This window comes from Raphanus sativus, chromosome 6, assembly GCF_000801105.2.
Source record: "Raphanus sativus cultivar WK10039 chromosome 6, ASM80110v3, whole genome shotgun sequence".
Lineage (NCBI taxonomy): Eukaryota > Viridiplantae > Streptophyta > Magnoliopsida > Brassicales > Brassicaceae > Raphanus > Raphanus sativus.
In genome coordinates this window covers 42,150,465-42,164,778 of record NC_079516.1, presented here as the reverse complement: position 1 = coordinate 42,164,778, position 14,314 = coordinate 42,150,465, and the positions used below count along the sequence as shown (strand labels likewise).

At 40.4% G+C, this 14,314-nt stretch overlaps 4 protein-coding genes across 4 annotated transcripts; 2 read left to right on the top strand and 2 right to left on the bottom strand.

The window, feature by feature from the left end:
* The first annotated feature begins 2,186 nt into the window (after window positions 1-2,186).
* On the top strand, window positions 2,187-2,838 carry LOC130495831 (uncharacterized protein At1g43920, Chloroplastic-like). Its single transcript, XM_056987369.1, has 2 exons — window positions 2,187-2,333; window positions 2,426-2,838. Exons 1-2 carry the CDS (start codon window positions 2,187-2,189, stop codon window positions 2,714-2,716), a joined length of 438 nt encoding a protein of 145 aa, XP_056843349.1. The 3' UTR covers window positions 2,717-2,838.
* Window positions 2,839-4,303: 1,465 nt separating this feature from the next.
* LOC108812259 (adenine nucleotide transporter BT1, chloroplastic/mitochondrial) lies at window positions 4,304-6,156 on the top strand. Its single transcript, XM_018584463.2, has 3 exons — window positions 4,304-4,985; window positions 5,124-5,285; window positions 5,371-6,156. The coding sequence occupies exons 1-3, from the start codon at window positions 4,422-4,424 to the stop codon at window positions 5,845-5,847; spliced, it is 1,203 nt and encodes a 400-aa protein (XP_018439965.1). The 5' UTR covers window positions 4,304-4,421; the 3' UTR covers window positions 5,848-6,156.
* A 61-nt stretch (window positions 6,157-6,217) lies between these two features.
* LOC108812258 (G-type lectin S-receptor-like serine/threonine-protein kinase At1g11280) lies at window positions 6,218-9,931 on the bottom strand. Its single transcript, XM_018584462.2, has 8 exons — window positions 9,794-9,931; window positions 8,002-9,324; window positions 7,792-7,899; window positions 7,560-7,696; window positions 7,278-7,488; window positions 6,955-7,192; window positions 6,725-6,875; window positions 6,218-6,645 (listed from the first exon to the last, which is right to left on the bottom strand). The coding sequence occupies exons 2-8, from the start codon at window positions 9,281-9,283 to the stop codon at window positions 6,355-6,357; spliced, it is 2,418 nt and encodes an 805-aa protein (XP_018439964.1). The 5' UTR covers window positions 9,284-9,324; window positions 9,794-9,931; the 3' UTR covers window positions 6,218-6,354.
* LOC108812257 (pentatricopeptide repeat-containing protein At1g11290, chloroplastic) lies at window positions 9,916-12,829 on the bottom strand. The gene has a single exon (XM_018584461.2). It carries the CDS (start codon window positions 12,368-12,370, stop codon window positions 9,926-9,928), a length of 2,445 nt encoding a protein of 814 aa, XP_018439963.1. The 5' UTR covers window positions 12,371-12,829; the 3' UTR covers window positions 9,916-9,925.
* Between the last annotated feature and the right edge of the window lie 1,485 nt (window positions 12,830-14,314).

Here is a 14,314-nt window from a genome sequence, read left to right as displayed (position 1 = left end):
ACACTCACACCATAGATCCTTGCTCTCTGCGCCTCTCACCCCGTCGGAACCAAACCGTTGGCGGCTAAAGCGCAGATCAAGTTATCGAAATAAAACCTAAAAAAGGAAAATAAACCAGATCCGCCGTCAACCGAAAGGAATGGTGACGCGGTAACTTTAAGCCGACCGTCCTCCTTTGTAGAAACAGAAGCGACGGCGGAGACTAGAGCCGACCGGCCACCGAGAGAAAGATGCACCGACGGAAGCAAAAGGATACAACCAGAATAAACTCTCAACAAAACTCAATAAATTCCGGCCGACGACATGCCTGAGAAAGCTCATCGTCATCAGCCAGAACACATTCCCGATCTACTTTCTCTCTCCTCTCTAACTTCTCTCTTACTGCACCGCAATTGTTCCTCGGTTCAAACAATTAGTGAATTAACCTTCTTTTTCTTTATATAAAAGTTTTTAAAGGGTCTTCTTCTTTATATAAAAGTTGAATAAATATCATTTTCGATAGTTTTCAAGAATACCGCTTACCGGATGACATCATTATTGTTTGAGCAGCTTAGAGGTTTATACATTTTAATATAGCACCAAATTTAAAATAGTATATATAACATTTTTATCATACATTAAAGTTTTGGTCCATGAAAAAACTATATATACTATATTTGTGCCGACGGACGAATCATATTTTAAAAATCTTAATGAAATAATTGACAATTCAAAACTAAAATAAAATTACTCAATATAAACTATAAAATTATTTTATTTAGAAATTTCATAATAAACAATTATTTAATAAATTTAAATTATAAAATATATATGCTAACATTTATATAAAATCAATATTTATTTATAAATATGTAAAAAAAAACACATGAAATCTAAACTAGAACGCTTCAATACCACTAAATAGTAGTTTTACTCTTTTTAGTTATTCAGGTAAATATAATAATACACATTTAGCAATATGATCTTTCGGATACCCGTTCAAGTATGGATCGTTTTTAAGGTATTAGATATTTTGAATTTTGAAATTAGGCTCCTTCCGAATACTATAAATTATTTTGATGACTTTTGAGTCGGATTTTCTTGGTCCGAGTGGATTCAATTAAAATATCCAAATAAATAATCTATCTAAAATTTCAAATATTTTTACCAAAAATAACAATATTATCCGATTAGGTTCGGATATTTTGTATCCAAACTAAAATAAATTAAAAATTATCAAATAACCAAAAGTATTCATATTATCTATTTTGGTTCGGATTCATGTATAAGAACCTAAATTATTCAAATAGTTAATATACATTTAGTTATACAGTGACACATCTAAAATATATAATATTAATTATGAAAAACAAATATCGATAAAATATAACATATTAAACCAAAATAAGAACATAAACATTGTAGTACAATTTTAAAAAGCAGAAACAAATCTGCTTTTTTCAAGAAAGTTTGGTTATCTCCCCTAAGAAGTGGTAACCACTCAAAAACAATTGAAACATTGAGCTAATGAATCTAAAATAATTTGCAACCATTTCATTACATCAACACTATTTGAAACATACCTTTTGGGATGTAAAAGAACATACCTTTGACCGATCTTGACGAATTTCGCATCTTAGCTTATAAAAAAAACAAATAAATTATGGATAAATAGGACCGAAAATAAACAAAACGAACCTAAAAACGAATATCACAGAAATAATATATAAAAAAAAAACTTACAAGTTACACCGCAGCCTCCGCCACCAACCACTCTCACCCATTCAAAAGGCCAAAAAAAACATCACCACCTGCAAAAGCAGCAGCAGTAAAACCCTAAAGGGACTCAACTCAACCAAAGAGACAACCCAAACGGGAAAATGGTCATTTAAATCATGAACTTTTTAATTTGGTCGAAAAAAGGCATGAACTTTCTCATGAACCATTTAAAGCATATACTTATTTTGATTAACCATTTAAGGCATCAACTAAGTTCGACAAAGCCAATTTGAATACGTCGTTAATTCCATTAACAGAGCTATTAGACAGGGGTTAATTGCCGTTATTACCTCTGTTAAACACCAAACGATGTCGTTTTAAAATTAGAAAACCCCCAAATCCATATATCTCCAAATCGAAATCCCTAAATCCCTAATTCCCAGAAAGTTCAAAACATACTTTCTTTACAATTTCGTCTCAATTTTCTGATGAGTTCATCTTCAGAGATAAATCATGGGGGAGAAATTCGTGGATTCCCAGTGAAGTGTGAGTGTGGTTTACGCGTAAAGCCTTACCTATCGAAGACACAAGAGAATCCAGGAAGACCTTTCTACCGTTGCATAACCAAAAAAGATGTAAGCTAGTTAGATGTTTACGTTATTTAAACAGCCTCTGAGATGTTCTTTATGTTAGTTTGATATTAACATCTAATTTGATCATGAATTAGGGACATTTATTCAAGTGGGTTGAGGATGCTGTGTGTGAAGAGGTTGAAGATGCTATTCCAAAAATCGAAATCATTGGCAGGAAGCTTACTAATACCATAACTGAGGTAGATGAGTTAAAGACTTTGATTAAAGATTTGAAAGAAGGTGTAGCAAGGAGCGAGATGGAAATAAAGAAGTGGAAAGCGTTGATGATGTTGTGCTTTGTGTGTGTTTGCTTTGTGGTCATTTGCATTGCTTTCTTAATGTTTGGTAAAGCTATGAAAAGCAAGTCTGCATTTACTTCTATGTAGCTTTGATGTTTCTTCTATGTATGTCATGTATGTCGACATTGTTGTTGTCTTTGAGTTTGCATTTGACATTGTTGTTGTGTTTCAGTGCACTAGGTATGGTAATGAGACATTCATGTTTGTTTCATGATTTTCTTGTTGCTAGAATGAGTATTCTGAAAATGAAAACCATATAAGCTAAACATCGATCAGTTAAACATGATAGATCCAAAATAAAACATCAACAAAGCATGATCCACAGCCAAAAGAACTTCAGTTTAAAACAACATTAAGAAAAACAGCATAGCAGGTTCACCCGATCTGACACAGGTATGCTCATTGATATAAACTTTCACTTGCATCTTATGCTTTCTCTTCTCATAAGAACAATAAATCCTCCAGCCACAAGGAACATCAGTATCTGAACACTTAGCACCAATCCTCATTGCTTGCGACCTGTAAAGCTTTATATCATATCTGGTTTTTAAAGAATACCTCAGAACAGCAAGCTTGAAGTCTTCTGCAGAGTTATATGTTTTTCCCAAAGCAAGTAGTTCGTCCGGATCTTCATGGTCTCTACGAATTTGCGCTTCCTCATCTTCATCGTCATCAGAAGACAAAGGATCGGGAATCCTCTCATCGTCCCAGATATCATCTCCACTGTCAGCATCACTTCCATCTCCTTCATCTCTCGCAGCTTCTTCATCCATGTTTTCTTCATCAGCTTCCTCTTCGAGGTGTTCCTCTTCCTCATTATGTGTTTGATCATCTTCATTCTCTTCATCAGCACCATCTTCAAGACCATTAAAATCATCATCGCCAAACACAGCACAATCGTCTTCACTTACATCATCTTCTTCCCCACGATTCTCTTCTCTACAAGCCTCTGCTCGGGCCTTAGCTTCACGAAGCCTAGCTTCACGAGCCCTTTCGTCAGTCGTCTCTACTTCACAAGCCTCTACTCGAGCCTTAGCTTCACGAGCCCTTTCGTCAGTCGCCTCTACTTCACAAGCCTCATCCACTTCACGAGTCCTTTCTTCACGATTCTCTACTTCGCTCGCCTCTAGTACACGAGCCCTTGCTTCACGAGCCTGTGCTTTTGCTTCACGAGCCATGCACGATTCTCTGCTTCACGAGTCTCTTCCTCACGAGCTCTTTCTTCGCGAGCAGCTGCTCTGGCCTCACGAGCTTCTGCTTCACTTCCGCCTTTCGAAGATTCATCATTCTTCCCCTGTCCTCGTCGATAAGGTATCTTTTCTCTTGGAATTCCCTTCTTTCTTATCATTTTGAAGAGAACGTGTCTGATCAATTGAGCTTTCTGAGAATTAGGGGTTTAGGGATTTCGATTTGGGGATATATGGATTTGGGGGTTTTCTAATTTTAAAACGACATCGTTTGGTGTTTAACAGAGGTAATAACGGCAATTAACCCCGTCTAATAGCTATGTTAATGGAATTAACGACGTATTCAAATTGGCTTTGTCGAACTTAGTTGATGCCTTAAATGGCTAATCAAAATAAGTATATGCTTTAAATGGTCCATAAGAAAGTTCATGCCTTTTTTCGACCAAATTAAAAAGTTCATGATTTAAATGACCATTTTCCCCAACCCAAACTCCAAAATCTCATCTTTTCTTATTACTAACGAAGATGTCGAGGTCTTGAGAGAGATCTTTCACACTGTCATCACCACCTAAAACCTCGAGAAAGCTTGAAGCTTTTTTTAATCAATGGGCAAGACTGGAATCAACTTGTTCGACGACACGAGAAACGGGTTCTTCTCAGTTTCCACCGATTCGGGATCCGATTGGAGCCTCCTACAGAACCCGAATTACCGCCCAGTTGGCGGTGGGTTGTTATTCGCGAGTGTTAATCAGTTAGGAGCTGGGTTCGGGTCAGGACTCGGGTCTGGATCTATTCCGAATCCTCCAGACAGAGACGGCAATAGCTTCACTGCTCAGCTCAATGATCTATGCACAAAGTACTTGCCTTTCAAGGAAGCGGAGGTTGAAGAAGAAGAAGAAGTGAAGAAGAAGAAGAAAGGAGGTTTCAAACTGAAGCTTAAGATCTCGAACCCTTCTTTGCGGCGGCTGTTCAGCGGAGCCGTGGCCGGAGCGGTTTCGAGGACGGCTGTTGCTCCTTTGGAGACCATTAGGACACATCTGATGGTCGGAAGCGGCGGCGAGTCCACCACCGAAGTGTTCCGTGATATCATGAAGCACGAAGGGTGGAAAGGTCTCTTCAGGGGTAATTTGGTCAATGTCATTCGAGTAGCACCTGCTCGTGCCGTTGAGGTACCAAATGATTTTTTATGTTATGGTTTGTTGTAGGAAGCTTTTAGATTATTATCTGGTGAAAACTGGTTTTGGCATGAAGCACTTAATTTGTTATGTATGTAATCATTTTAACTTTGTGAGTCAAAATCTGTGCAGCTTTTTGTGTTCGAGACAGTTAACAAAAAGCTGACACCCAAGCTCGGAGAGGATTCGAAGATTCCCATCCCAGCTTCATTGCTCGCGGGTGCTTGTGCTGGTGTCAGCCAAACCCTCTTGACATACCCTCTCGAGCTAGTCAAGACCCGTCTTACTATTCAGGTATTGCTCTATAAAATATTGGAGGGATTTAGAGATTGGTGGTCACTGATGTGTGTGTTGGAAACCTTTTTTTTTTTGTTTGCAGAGAGGTGTGTACAAGGGAATATTGGATGCGTTTGTAAAGATAATAAGGGAGGAAGGACCGACAGAACTCTACAGGGGTCTCGCCCCGAGTCTTATAGGAGTGGTTCCATACGCAGCGACAAACTACTTCGCCTATGATTCCTTGAGAAAGGCGTACCGTAAGATGGTGAAGAAAGAGAGCATCGGAAACGTGGAGACTCTTTTGATTGGTTCTTTAGCTGGTGCTCTATCGAGTACGGCGACTTTCCCCTTGGAGGTTGCCCGGAAGCATATGCAGGTGGGAGCAGTTGGAGGGAGGGCGGTTTATAAGAACATGTTGCATGCGTTGGTCTGTATACTGGAGCAAGAAGGTCTTGCAGGTTGGTACAGAGGGCTTGGGCCGAGTTGCTTGAAGTTGGTTCCTGCAGCTGGAATATCTTTCATGTGTTACGAGGCGTGCAAGAAGATACTCGTTGAGAACAGTAACGAGGATGCCTGAGAGCTCTGTTTTGTTACAACTCACATGGGTACTTGTGGGTTTGATCATCAGACTAACACTGATGGACCTGGCGAACCAAATCAGGTCATGGCTGATGTGTACCTGTTGAGACTCACAATTTAGGAGATTTCAGTTTGAAATTTTGGGCTGGCACATTATTGATTCTTGCGGAACTACTAAACATCCAAAAGATTCTTTTTTTGTTTTTGTTTTTGGTTTTTGTATTGTGTTCTTGATCAGACATAGCCTTGCTTTATTTTTTACTTGCTCAAATAAAGTTGGAAATGCAATCTGTATTGATTTACAACCTTTTTGATAGAAGAATCTAATCTCTTCATAACAAAGCCTCCCTTCTCTTTCCAGTAACATGTTGGAGGTCAAACAGAGCTTCCATTAACAAAAACTGAACTTTATTTACATCAAATGTGTTTAAACAACCAAACACAAACCACATCATGTGTTTAAAAGTGAAGTGACCACACTGTACTGTTCAGCGTAGTGGAAACTTTAGCGCCCATACATCGCAGTCTGTGTCATATGATTCACAGACTCCAACGAGACGGTACTCTCCTGATCTTGAACGTGCACTGCAAACACTGGTTGTTTTGGCCTCGGAAGCTCTGTCGTGGTTGTGATCATAGACACTACTTGTGCAATGTTTGGTCTGTCAACAGCTTGCTGTTGGATGCAGAGTAGACCAATCTGAACACATCTCGCCACTTCATCTAGAGAACACGAGCTGGCAATAGCCTCATCCAACAGATCCACTCCACCAGTCTCAAGCCAAGTTTCCCATGCCTATTTAAGAAATTGTTTGCATCATATCATAAATATTGTGATTTGAAACACTAGGAGGATAGTTAAAAAGTTTCTTTACATATTCAAGAAGAGTTTTGCCTTGGCCACCACAGTTAAAGCTTGAAATCCTCATCCCACTTATGATTTCTAACTGCAGAACTCCGAAGGCATATATGTCAGACTTCTCCGAGAACATCCCTGTCCATGCATACTCAGGAGACATGTATCCTCTGTGTCCATATTCCATGCAGTTTGGTAAGTTAGACATAATTAATACATTTGAAATATGTCACTGAGATATATACTTACATCGTTCCAACAACCCTACGTGTACTGTCTTGATGTTGAGTTCCTTGAAACTTCCGAGCCAATCCGAAATCTGATATTTTTGGGTCCATATTTTCGTCCAAGAGAATGTTGCTGACCTTCATATCTCGGTGTATGACCTTGAGGCATGAGTCACGATGGAGATAGAGAAGCCCACGGGCAACACCTTGAATGATGTTGAACCTCTTCGGCCAATCAATCTGAAGCTTTAGAGTCATATCTAGCCAATACGATAAAAGCGTATTAAATGAGAAAGGAAAAGGAATATGATGTTAAGAGGCAAATGCAGGACAAGGGGAGCATACCAAAGATAAAAGAGTCGAGGCTTTTGTTCACCATAAACTCATAAATTAGTAGCTTTTCTTCTCCATCAATGCAGCATCCCAAAAGCCGAACCAAGTTTCTGTGTTGTAGTTTTGAGATGAGTTTTATTTCATTCATGAACTCTTCTGTTCCTTGTCCAGAGCTGCTAGAAAGCCGTTTAACAGCTATTTCCTTCTTTTCTTCCGTAATTCCCTAGAAGCAAAGTTGCAGATATATAACAGTCGATATGAGACGAGCAAACATATCACAATTTATCTCATTACCTTATAAACTGGACCAAATCCACCTTGACCGAGTTTGTTTGAGACATTAAAGTTGTTGGTAGCAGCTCGTATGGTATTCATGTCAAAGAAAGTTAGACCAGAGATTTCTTGTTGTTCGAAACCATTTTTCCATGAATCTTTGTGAATTGTTGAAGAACACAATAATGAACAAGTCATTCCTCCTTATGTTGGTTACATAACAAAAATGCACAAGAAAAGAATTGAGAGTTACCCTTTTGTTTGGCTCTGTATCTCCAGTACATATATGAGGCAAACACCAATACCACAAAAATGGAAAGGCAGGTACTACCAGCAATAATCTTGGTTGTCCTTCTTTCAACTGAAAAGGTTTACCATAAAACAAAACTGCATTAAAGTAAGAAACCACACTGCAATGGAAATGAACGCTAAGCTAAAGTGTAAAAAAGCTTTTTAGCCTTACCCAGTTCTGAATTTGCAAGACGAATTGAGAGAGAGACTCCTCCAGTGGAATATCTAACTGTGTCTATTAGCTCCTGGTACCAAAGCAAGCATCCAATTCCAGTAATATACGCAAAAGCAGTGCAAGAGCAGTTTTCGAGACAACCCTGTTGGCATTTATCTTCATCCACAAAGCTTGCATATTCGTAGAAAGCCGGAGGCTTTACATTTTTCAGAGTATAGAAGGCGTCTAGGCCTTTTCCATGTCTCTTTGTAGATGAGTTCGCTTCCTTGCATGATAATTCTGTATGCCGCACACATCCAGAAGTCATGTTTCCGCTTTTCCACTCTTCCTTGAACTTTGGTACAAACCCTTTCATGCATATACACTTTGGAGCTGACTTCACACACAACGCATAAGGTCCACACGTACCATACAGATCACATGAATTCTCTGGAGTCACAAAGTCAATAACCCACCCTGTCCCATTGTAATGAGAAGTCTTTAGATATCCTTCTGATGTTATGATAACTCGTGTAAGCCCAGAGTTTCTCTGTAAATAAGAGAAGGACCCTGTTCCACTTCCTATATCCTGGAAAAGGCTAAATGGACTTGCGTAGGATCCATCCATCTTTGGTATGCCAGTGAACACGGTCTTAGCCCATGGACCGCTTCTCTTATAAACTCTTGTGCCTTTCATAGTAACGATCTGTGCTGGAACTTGTGAAGTCAACTGAACTACAAAATCACCAGGAGATGGATCAGTGTCACTTTTCCAAGAAGTCAACACTCGCTTCTCCTTAGTGGCAATGTTATACGTTAGGGATGAGAGAGGTAGCATAGTGTCACCAAGATTCTCGAAACTTTGCCATAAAGGACTTCCTGAAACATCATCAACGATGACAAGATTGCCGGTATCTCTGAGCTCTGCATGACACTTGTTAGATGTGGAAGCTTCTTTGGTTGACCAAACAACGTTGTTTCTGCTGTCAAGCAAGATAAGGCTCCCATTTACGCTCATAGTGAGGTTTGCCACAGGGTTTGTGATAGGCTTTTCTCTGTTAGCCACCCACACAACAACTCGTGGTGTAATTTTCTTGAACCAAATACCGATATACTGATTCTGAGAGTTGTTAGGACTGAAGAATCCTAGCTCATAAGTTCCGCCAGGGGAACTCAGAGTTTGTCCGAATGACAAAGGATTTTCTCTAGATATAGCTGCATAGCCACAGTTTAAGATTAGACTTAACCAGAGAAAGCAAGAAAAGAGAACAATACCCATGTCTCTCCAGTGTACCCCCATGCGTCCAACAAAAGAGTCAACCAGAGAAGATTGCTTCAGATCTGAATTTATGACCAAAGCACTGAGAACAATAGACTCTTGTAGATTTATGGTACAATATTATATACTCATATGATTTTTGTATTGTTTTGTTTTATTTCAACGCCTCGTTTTCTTTGAATAGGCATTACAATAGACCCAACTGTTGACTTATATGTCTCACTCTAGATGAGAGAGACAATGCAACCTTGTCCTTTAGTGTGTTTCTCATATATCTGATGATGCATAATAATTAAAATTGTAATAGTTTATTCTAATTATAAACTCCATACTGCATCAGCCTTGTCCATGTCCAACAGATGCCTCTGTCTGATACTACCTAACTTATCTCAATGATTTAATTTTTGTATTTCTGTATAATCTAACATAAAGAAATCTTGGACCAATTCCACGACAAACACTATTCAGATTTCACATGTAATGGGCAGGCCATGAAAGAATAAAACAGAGCAGCATAAGTGAATAAATTACCTGGACACTTCCAAAAAACTTTGCTCAGATCTAGGGCGAGGATATCTTATTTTATAATACAATACAAACTTTAGCTCTGTATGAAGGCTTCTACTTCAGACTACTCTTGTACTTCCACAGATGTGTTTTATCTCACCAGTAATCTCCGCACGAACAGGCACCGTTCTTGAAATGGTGAAACCGTTGCATGTCCCGTACAATAATTTCTCGTCCGGTCACAAGAGAAATGTACTTAGTAGCATTGTGACAGTCAGCACAAACCCGAAGGTTCTTTCTAACGTGAATAGTTGTACCAGCTGTTGTATTCAGGAGTCCAAAAGATATAGCCAGCTTCTCGCTGTGGCTACTTAGCAACTGCTCCTTGATATCATCTTCAACGCCGAGAATTAAATTTGTGTCAGGAACATAACCAGCATCTTTGATTTTGCACATGAGCTTCTCAAGAAAAGCATAAATCTTCTTGGAACTGGGATGGTCAGTGCTTCCGGAAAAGAAGCTATGCACCTGGTTCTTTATGTTTACCATACTGCAGCCAGGAGTTTTGCGCAGACCCTGTCTCAACATTGAAACTCTCACTTGTCCTACTTTCTCCCACATTGAAGCTGAGCGGTATATGTTTGCAAGCAGCACATGATACCCACCATCATCCGGGTTCAACTCAAACAATCTCTCTGCTGCTTTCTCAGCGAAATTCACGTTTTTGTGAATCTGACAAGCACCTAACATGGCACCATATACATTAACAGCTGGCTTAACAGGCATCTGCATAATAAAGTCCCATGCTTGATTCAACCGTCCAGCTCGACCTAGAAGATCGACCATGGCTCCATAGTGGTCCATCGACGGTTCTATGCTGTAGCTTTCCTTCATCATATTGAAGCACTTGACTCCCGCCTCCACCAAACCTGAGTGGCTGCAAGCAGAGATAACGGAAAGAAATGTCACACCATTTGGTTTGATGTTCCCTTTTCGCATTTCTTCAAACAACTCCAGAGCGGCTTTCCCAATACCATGCGTCCCGTATCCATCTATCATCGCGTTCCATGTTGTCACATGACGCTCGCTCATCATGTCAAAAATCTTTCTTGCAGTCATAATAGCTCCACATTTAGCATACATGTCGACAAGAGCCGTTGCGACAAACACGTTCTTGTCCAGACAATTTCGCATTACCACCCCATGTATCCACTTGGCCTGATGTGTAACTGACAACTCTGCAAGAGCAGTTATCACACTCACATAAGTAAACGTATCCGGTTTCACTGTCCAAGCCCGCATCTGGCTGAAATAATTCAATGCTTCGATAGGACGACCATTCTGTGCAAATCCTAATATCATTGCATTCCAGGAAACAAGTGTTCTTGTCGGCAATTTCCCAAACAAAGAAGCTGCTCTTTCAACGTCCTTGCACTTGCAGTACATGGAGATCAAAGAGTTCACTACAGAAACATTTCTATCAAGATCCAACTCCACGGATAACTTATGGATGAATCTTCCTTTCTCAAGGTCCCCTAGGTCAGCATAAGCATGCAAAGCACCCATGATGGATACATCAGTAGGTTTCACTCCTCCATCCAACATCTTCTGAAAAATCACCATTGCCTCTTTAGGATTCTCATCCTGCACATACGCATCAATCATCGAATTCCATGAAACAACATTCCTTTCTAACATACCATCAAAAATCCTCCGAGCAGTGTTCAGAGATCCACATTTCGCGTACATGTCAACCAAAGCAGTGGAGATATTGACAAGAGAATCAAACCCAGCACGAACAGCATACCCATGAATCTCCTTCCCGATACTAATCAACCCCAAAGCAGAGACAGCAGGCAAAACAGAAACAACGGTGATAAAACTAGGCTTCAGATTCTCCTCGCACATTAGAGTAACCATCTCCAACGCCATCCTCGCTAACCCGTTCTGCGAATACCCAGAAACCATAGTGTTCCAAGAAACCAAATCTCTCTCCGGCATTCTATCGAACACCTTGCGAGCTTCGTGCACCTGCCTGCACTTGGCGTACATATTCTCAAGCCCAGTCATGGCGAATAAATCCAACGAGAACCCATTCTTCACCAGCAACCCATGAATCTCCTTCCCCATCCCGAGCTCCGCCTCGTCTCCACAGGCTTTCAAGAGATAAGTGAAGTTATACACAACAGGCTCAACACCCTCACACCTCATCCTCACAAAAAAGCTCACGGCTTTATCCAAGTCCGGAACTTTGGCGTACCCTTTAAGCATTGTGTGGTACAGAACATCGAGCTTATCATCGACGTGTTCGAAGACACGAGCAGCCTCCACGACACTGCCGTGGCGACAAAACAAGCTGACGAGTTTCGTCTGGAAGAGATGCTCCTGAGAGAGACCGTTCTTGAAGACGAGAGGCAGGACGCGTCGGAGGTCTTCGAGAGAGGAGCATCTCTCGAGGAGAAGAGCCGCCGGGTGCTCGTAGACTTTAGTCGGGATGTAAGTTCTCTGGGAAAGAAAGTGGTGATGGTGAGAGGACGAGAGTGGCGGGTTTTGTTGGATTCGAGTCATGGTGGAGACGTGTGGCACCGATTGTGAGCTCATGCCTTCAAAATTCTGCAAAATCAATTCTCAATTTACAGTACTACACAGGAGGGTAGATGTTATCATCAAAGCACACCACAATATATTTAAACTACTAGGTGAATTTTCTGTTATAGTAAGAGAAATGATTCTAGACGGTCTCAAACCAAGTTTATCTTCCAAATATAGAACCTAATACTGTACTCAATTGAACATAAATGTTACCTACAATCTTAATTTAAACTAAATTATTAAATAATAAAACAAAAAGCATTTTCAAAAAATTTCGTTAGCTTTCGGCGATCGTCGCCGACAGTAGCGCCGCGACCGTCTCCGTTCGGCCATCCGTTGTCTATGTATGTGCCTCTGCATTGTCTTTGATTTGTCGTCGTCTGCGCTTCTGCATCGTCCTCGATCTGTCGTCGTCTCTGCGTCTCATTATCTCGTATCTCCTATCTAATCAAGGTATCATCGTTTCCTTTTCATGTCGGAAGAATCTCTAGTCTTAGTTCAATGCAAGTATATGTGAGATCTCAACAATAATAAGAATGTGCTCTCTTATTAACCTTAAGGAAAATCTCCTTCTCAAAACCTTAAGCTATCTCACGTCAATCTCTAAAACCTCTCAAAGTGTTGTAACACGTCTACAACTCCTTTTATACATAAGATTTAGATAACTCCTAATCTTATAGATAAGATCTATTCTTATTAGATAACTCCCAATAAAAACTCTTATAGATAACTCTCAATATTCAAACATATCTTGATTTAAGATAGCTTGTTCTTCAAGCTTACGCCAACAATCTCCCCTTTAAGCTTGAACCCATTTCTTGACTTCAAATCTTCCACACCAATCATGCTCCTCATCTCCTTAAACCGGATCCTTGCAAGTGCTTTTGTTAGAATGTCTGCCCTTTGATGACTTCCTGCGACGTGATCAACTTCGATCAAGTTGTTATCCACACACTCTCTTATGAAATGGTACCTCCGGTGAATGTGTTTGGATCGACCATGGAAAACAGGATTTCTCGTGAGTGCTATGGCTGACTTGTTATCGATGTAGATCATCACCTTCTCACTTGGTTTCCCGATTATCTCACTAAGAAGATCTTGTAGCCAAATTGCTTGCTTGGCTGCCTCTGTCCCTGCCATGAACTCGGCTTCACAAGAAGACAGAGCTATTGTCTCTTGCTTCTGTGAACACCAAGTAATGGGTGAGCCTCCAAAGTAGAAAACATGTCCAGTAGTGCTTCTCCCATCGTCTTCATCAACGTTGTGGCTTGCATCACTGTAACCAATAAGTTTAGTATCGGTTCCTCTTCTGAAAGTAAGACCATTTGAGCGTGTGCCTTGTAAGTAGCGAAGGATCTGTTTCAAGGCTGCAGCATGCGAGGTTCTTGGCTCTGCCATATACCGGCTCATTACTCCAACTGAATACGAGAGATCGGGTCGAGTGTGTAGTAGGTATCTGAGACACCCTATGTTCCTTCTATACTCTTTCTCATCAACTCGGTGCTCCTCACAACCTTTGCTCAGTTTAAGACTCGGGTCCATTGGTATGTGGACAATGTTGCAGTCTTCCATCTTAGACTCCTCCATTATCTTCTCAGCATATCTTTCTTGTTTCAGAGTGATCCCACCTTCATGTTGGTTTACCTCAATACCCAAGTAGTACGTGAGCTTCCCCAAGTCACTCATCTCAAATCGTGCAGACATCTCCCCTTTAAACCCTGCAATCAACTCCATGCTTGATCCTGTCACGAGAAGATCATCGACATACACAGCCACTAGTAGGAGATGTTCTTTCTCCTCTCGTCGATACAACGCAGGTTCCTTAGAGCACCTCGCAAACTTCAGCTCACTAAGCACTGAGTTTAACTTCTCATTCCATGCTCTAGGAGCTTGACGTAGTCCATAGAGTGCCTTTCTTAACTTGTATACCTTGCTCTCTTGTCCTTTAACCTC

What these genes read in the sequence shown, in the direction of transcription:
- LOC130495831 (XM_056987369.1), top strand. Translation starts at nt 2,187, where the DNA reads ATGAGTTCATCTTCAGAGATAAATCATGGGGGAGAAATTCGTGGATTC. An exon ending in GTTGCATAACCAAAAAAGAT is followed by an intron (nt 2,334 to 2,425) that starts GTAAGCTAGTTA and finishes ATCATGAATTAG; the next exon opens with GGACATTTATTCAAGTGGGT.
- LOC108812259 (XM_018584463.2), top strand. Translation starts at nt 4,422, where the DNA reads ATGGGCAAGACTGGAATCAACTTGTTCGACGACACGAGAAACGGGTTC. An exon ending in CACCTGCTCGTGCCGTTGAG is followed by an intron (nt 4,986 to 5,123) that starts GTACCAAATGAT and finishes AAATCTGTGCAG; the next exon opens with CTTTTTGTGTTCGAGACAGT. An exon ending in AGACCCGTCTTACTATTCAG is followed by an intron (nt 5,286 to 5,370) that starts GTATTGCTCTAT and finishes TTTTGTTTGCAG; the next exon opens with AGAGGTGTGTACAAGGGAAT.
- LOC108812258 (XM_018584462.2), bottom strand. Translation starts at nt 9,283, where the DNA reads ATGGGGGTACACTGGAGAGACATGGGTATTGTTCTCTTTTCTTGCTTT. An exon ending in CCTCGACTCTTTTATCTTTG is followed by an intron (nt 7,193 to 7,277) that starts GTATGCTCCCCT and finishes CGTATTGGCTAG; the next exon opens with ATATGACTCTAAAGCTTCAG. An exon ending in CGTAGGGTTGTTGGAACGAT is followed by an intron (nt 6,876 to 6,954) that starts GTAAGTATATAT and finishes ATATGGACACAG; the next exon opens with AGGATACATGTCTCCTGAGT.
- LOC108812257 (XM_018584461.2), bottom strand. Translation starts at nt 12,370, where the DNA reads ATGAGCTCACAATCGGTGCCACACGTCTCCACCATGACTCGAATCCAA.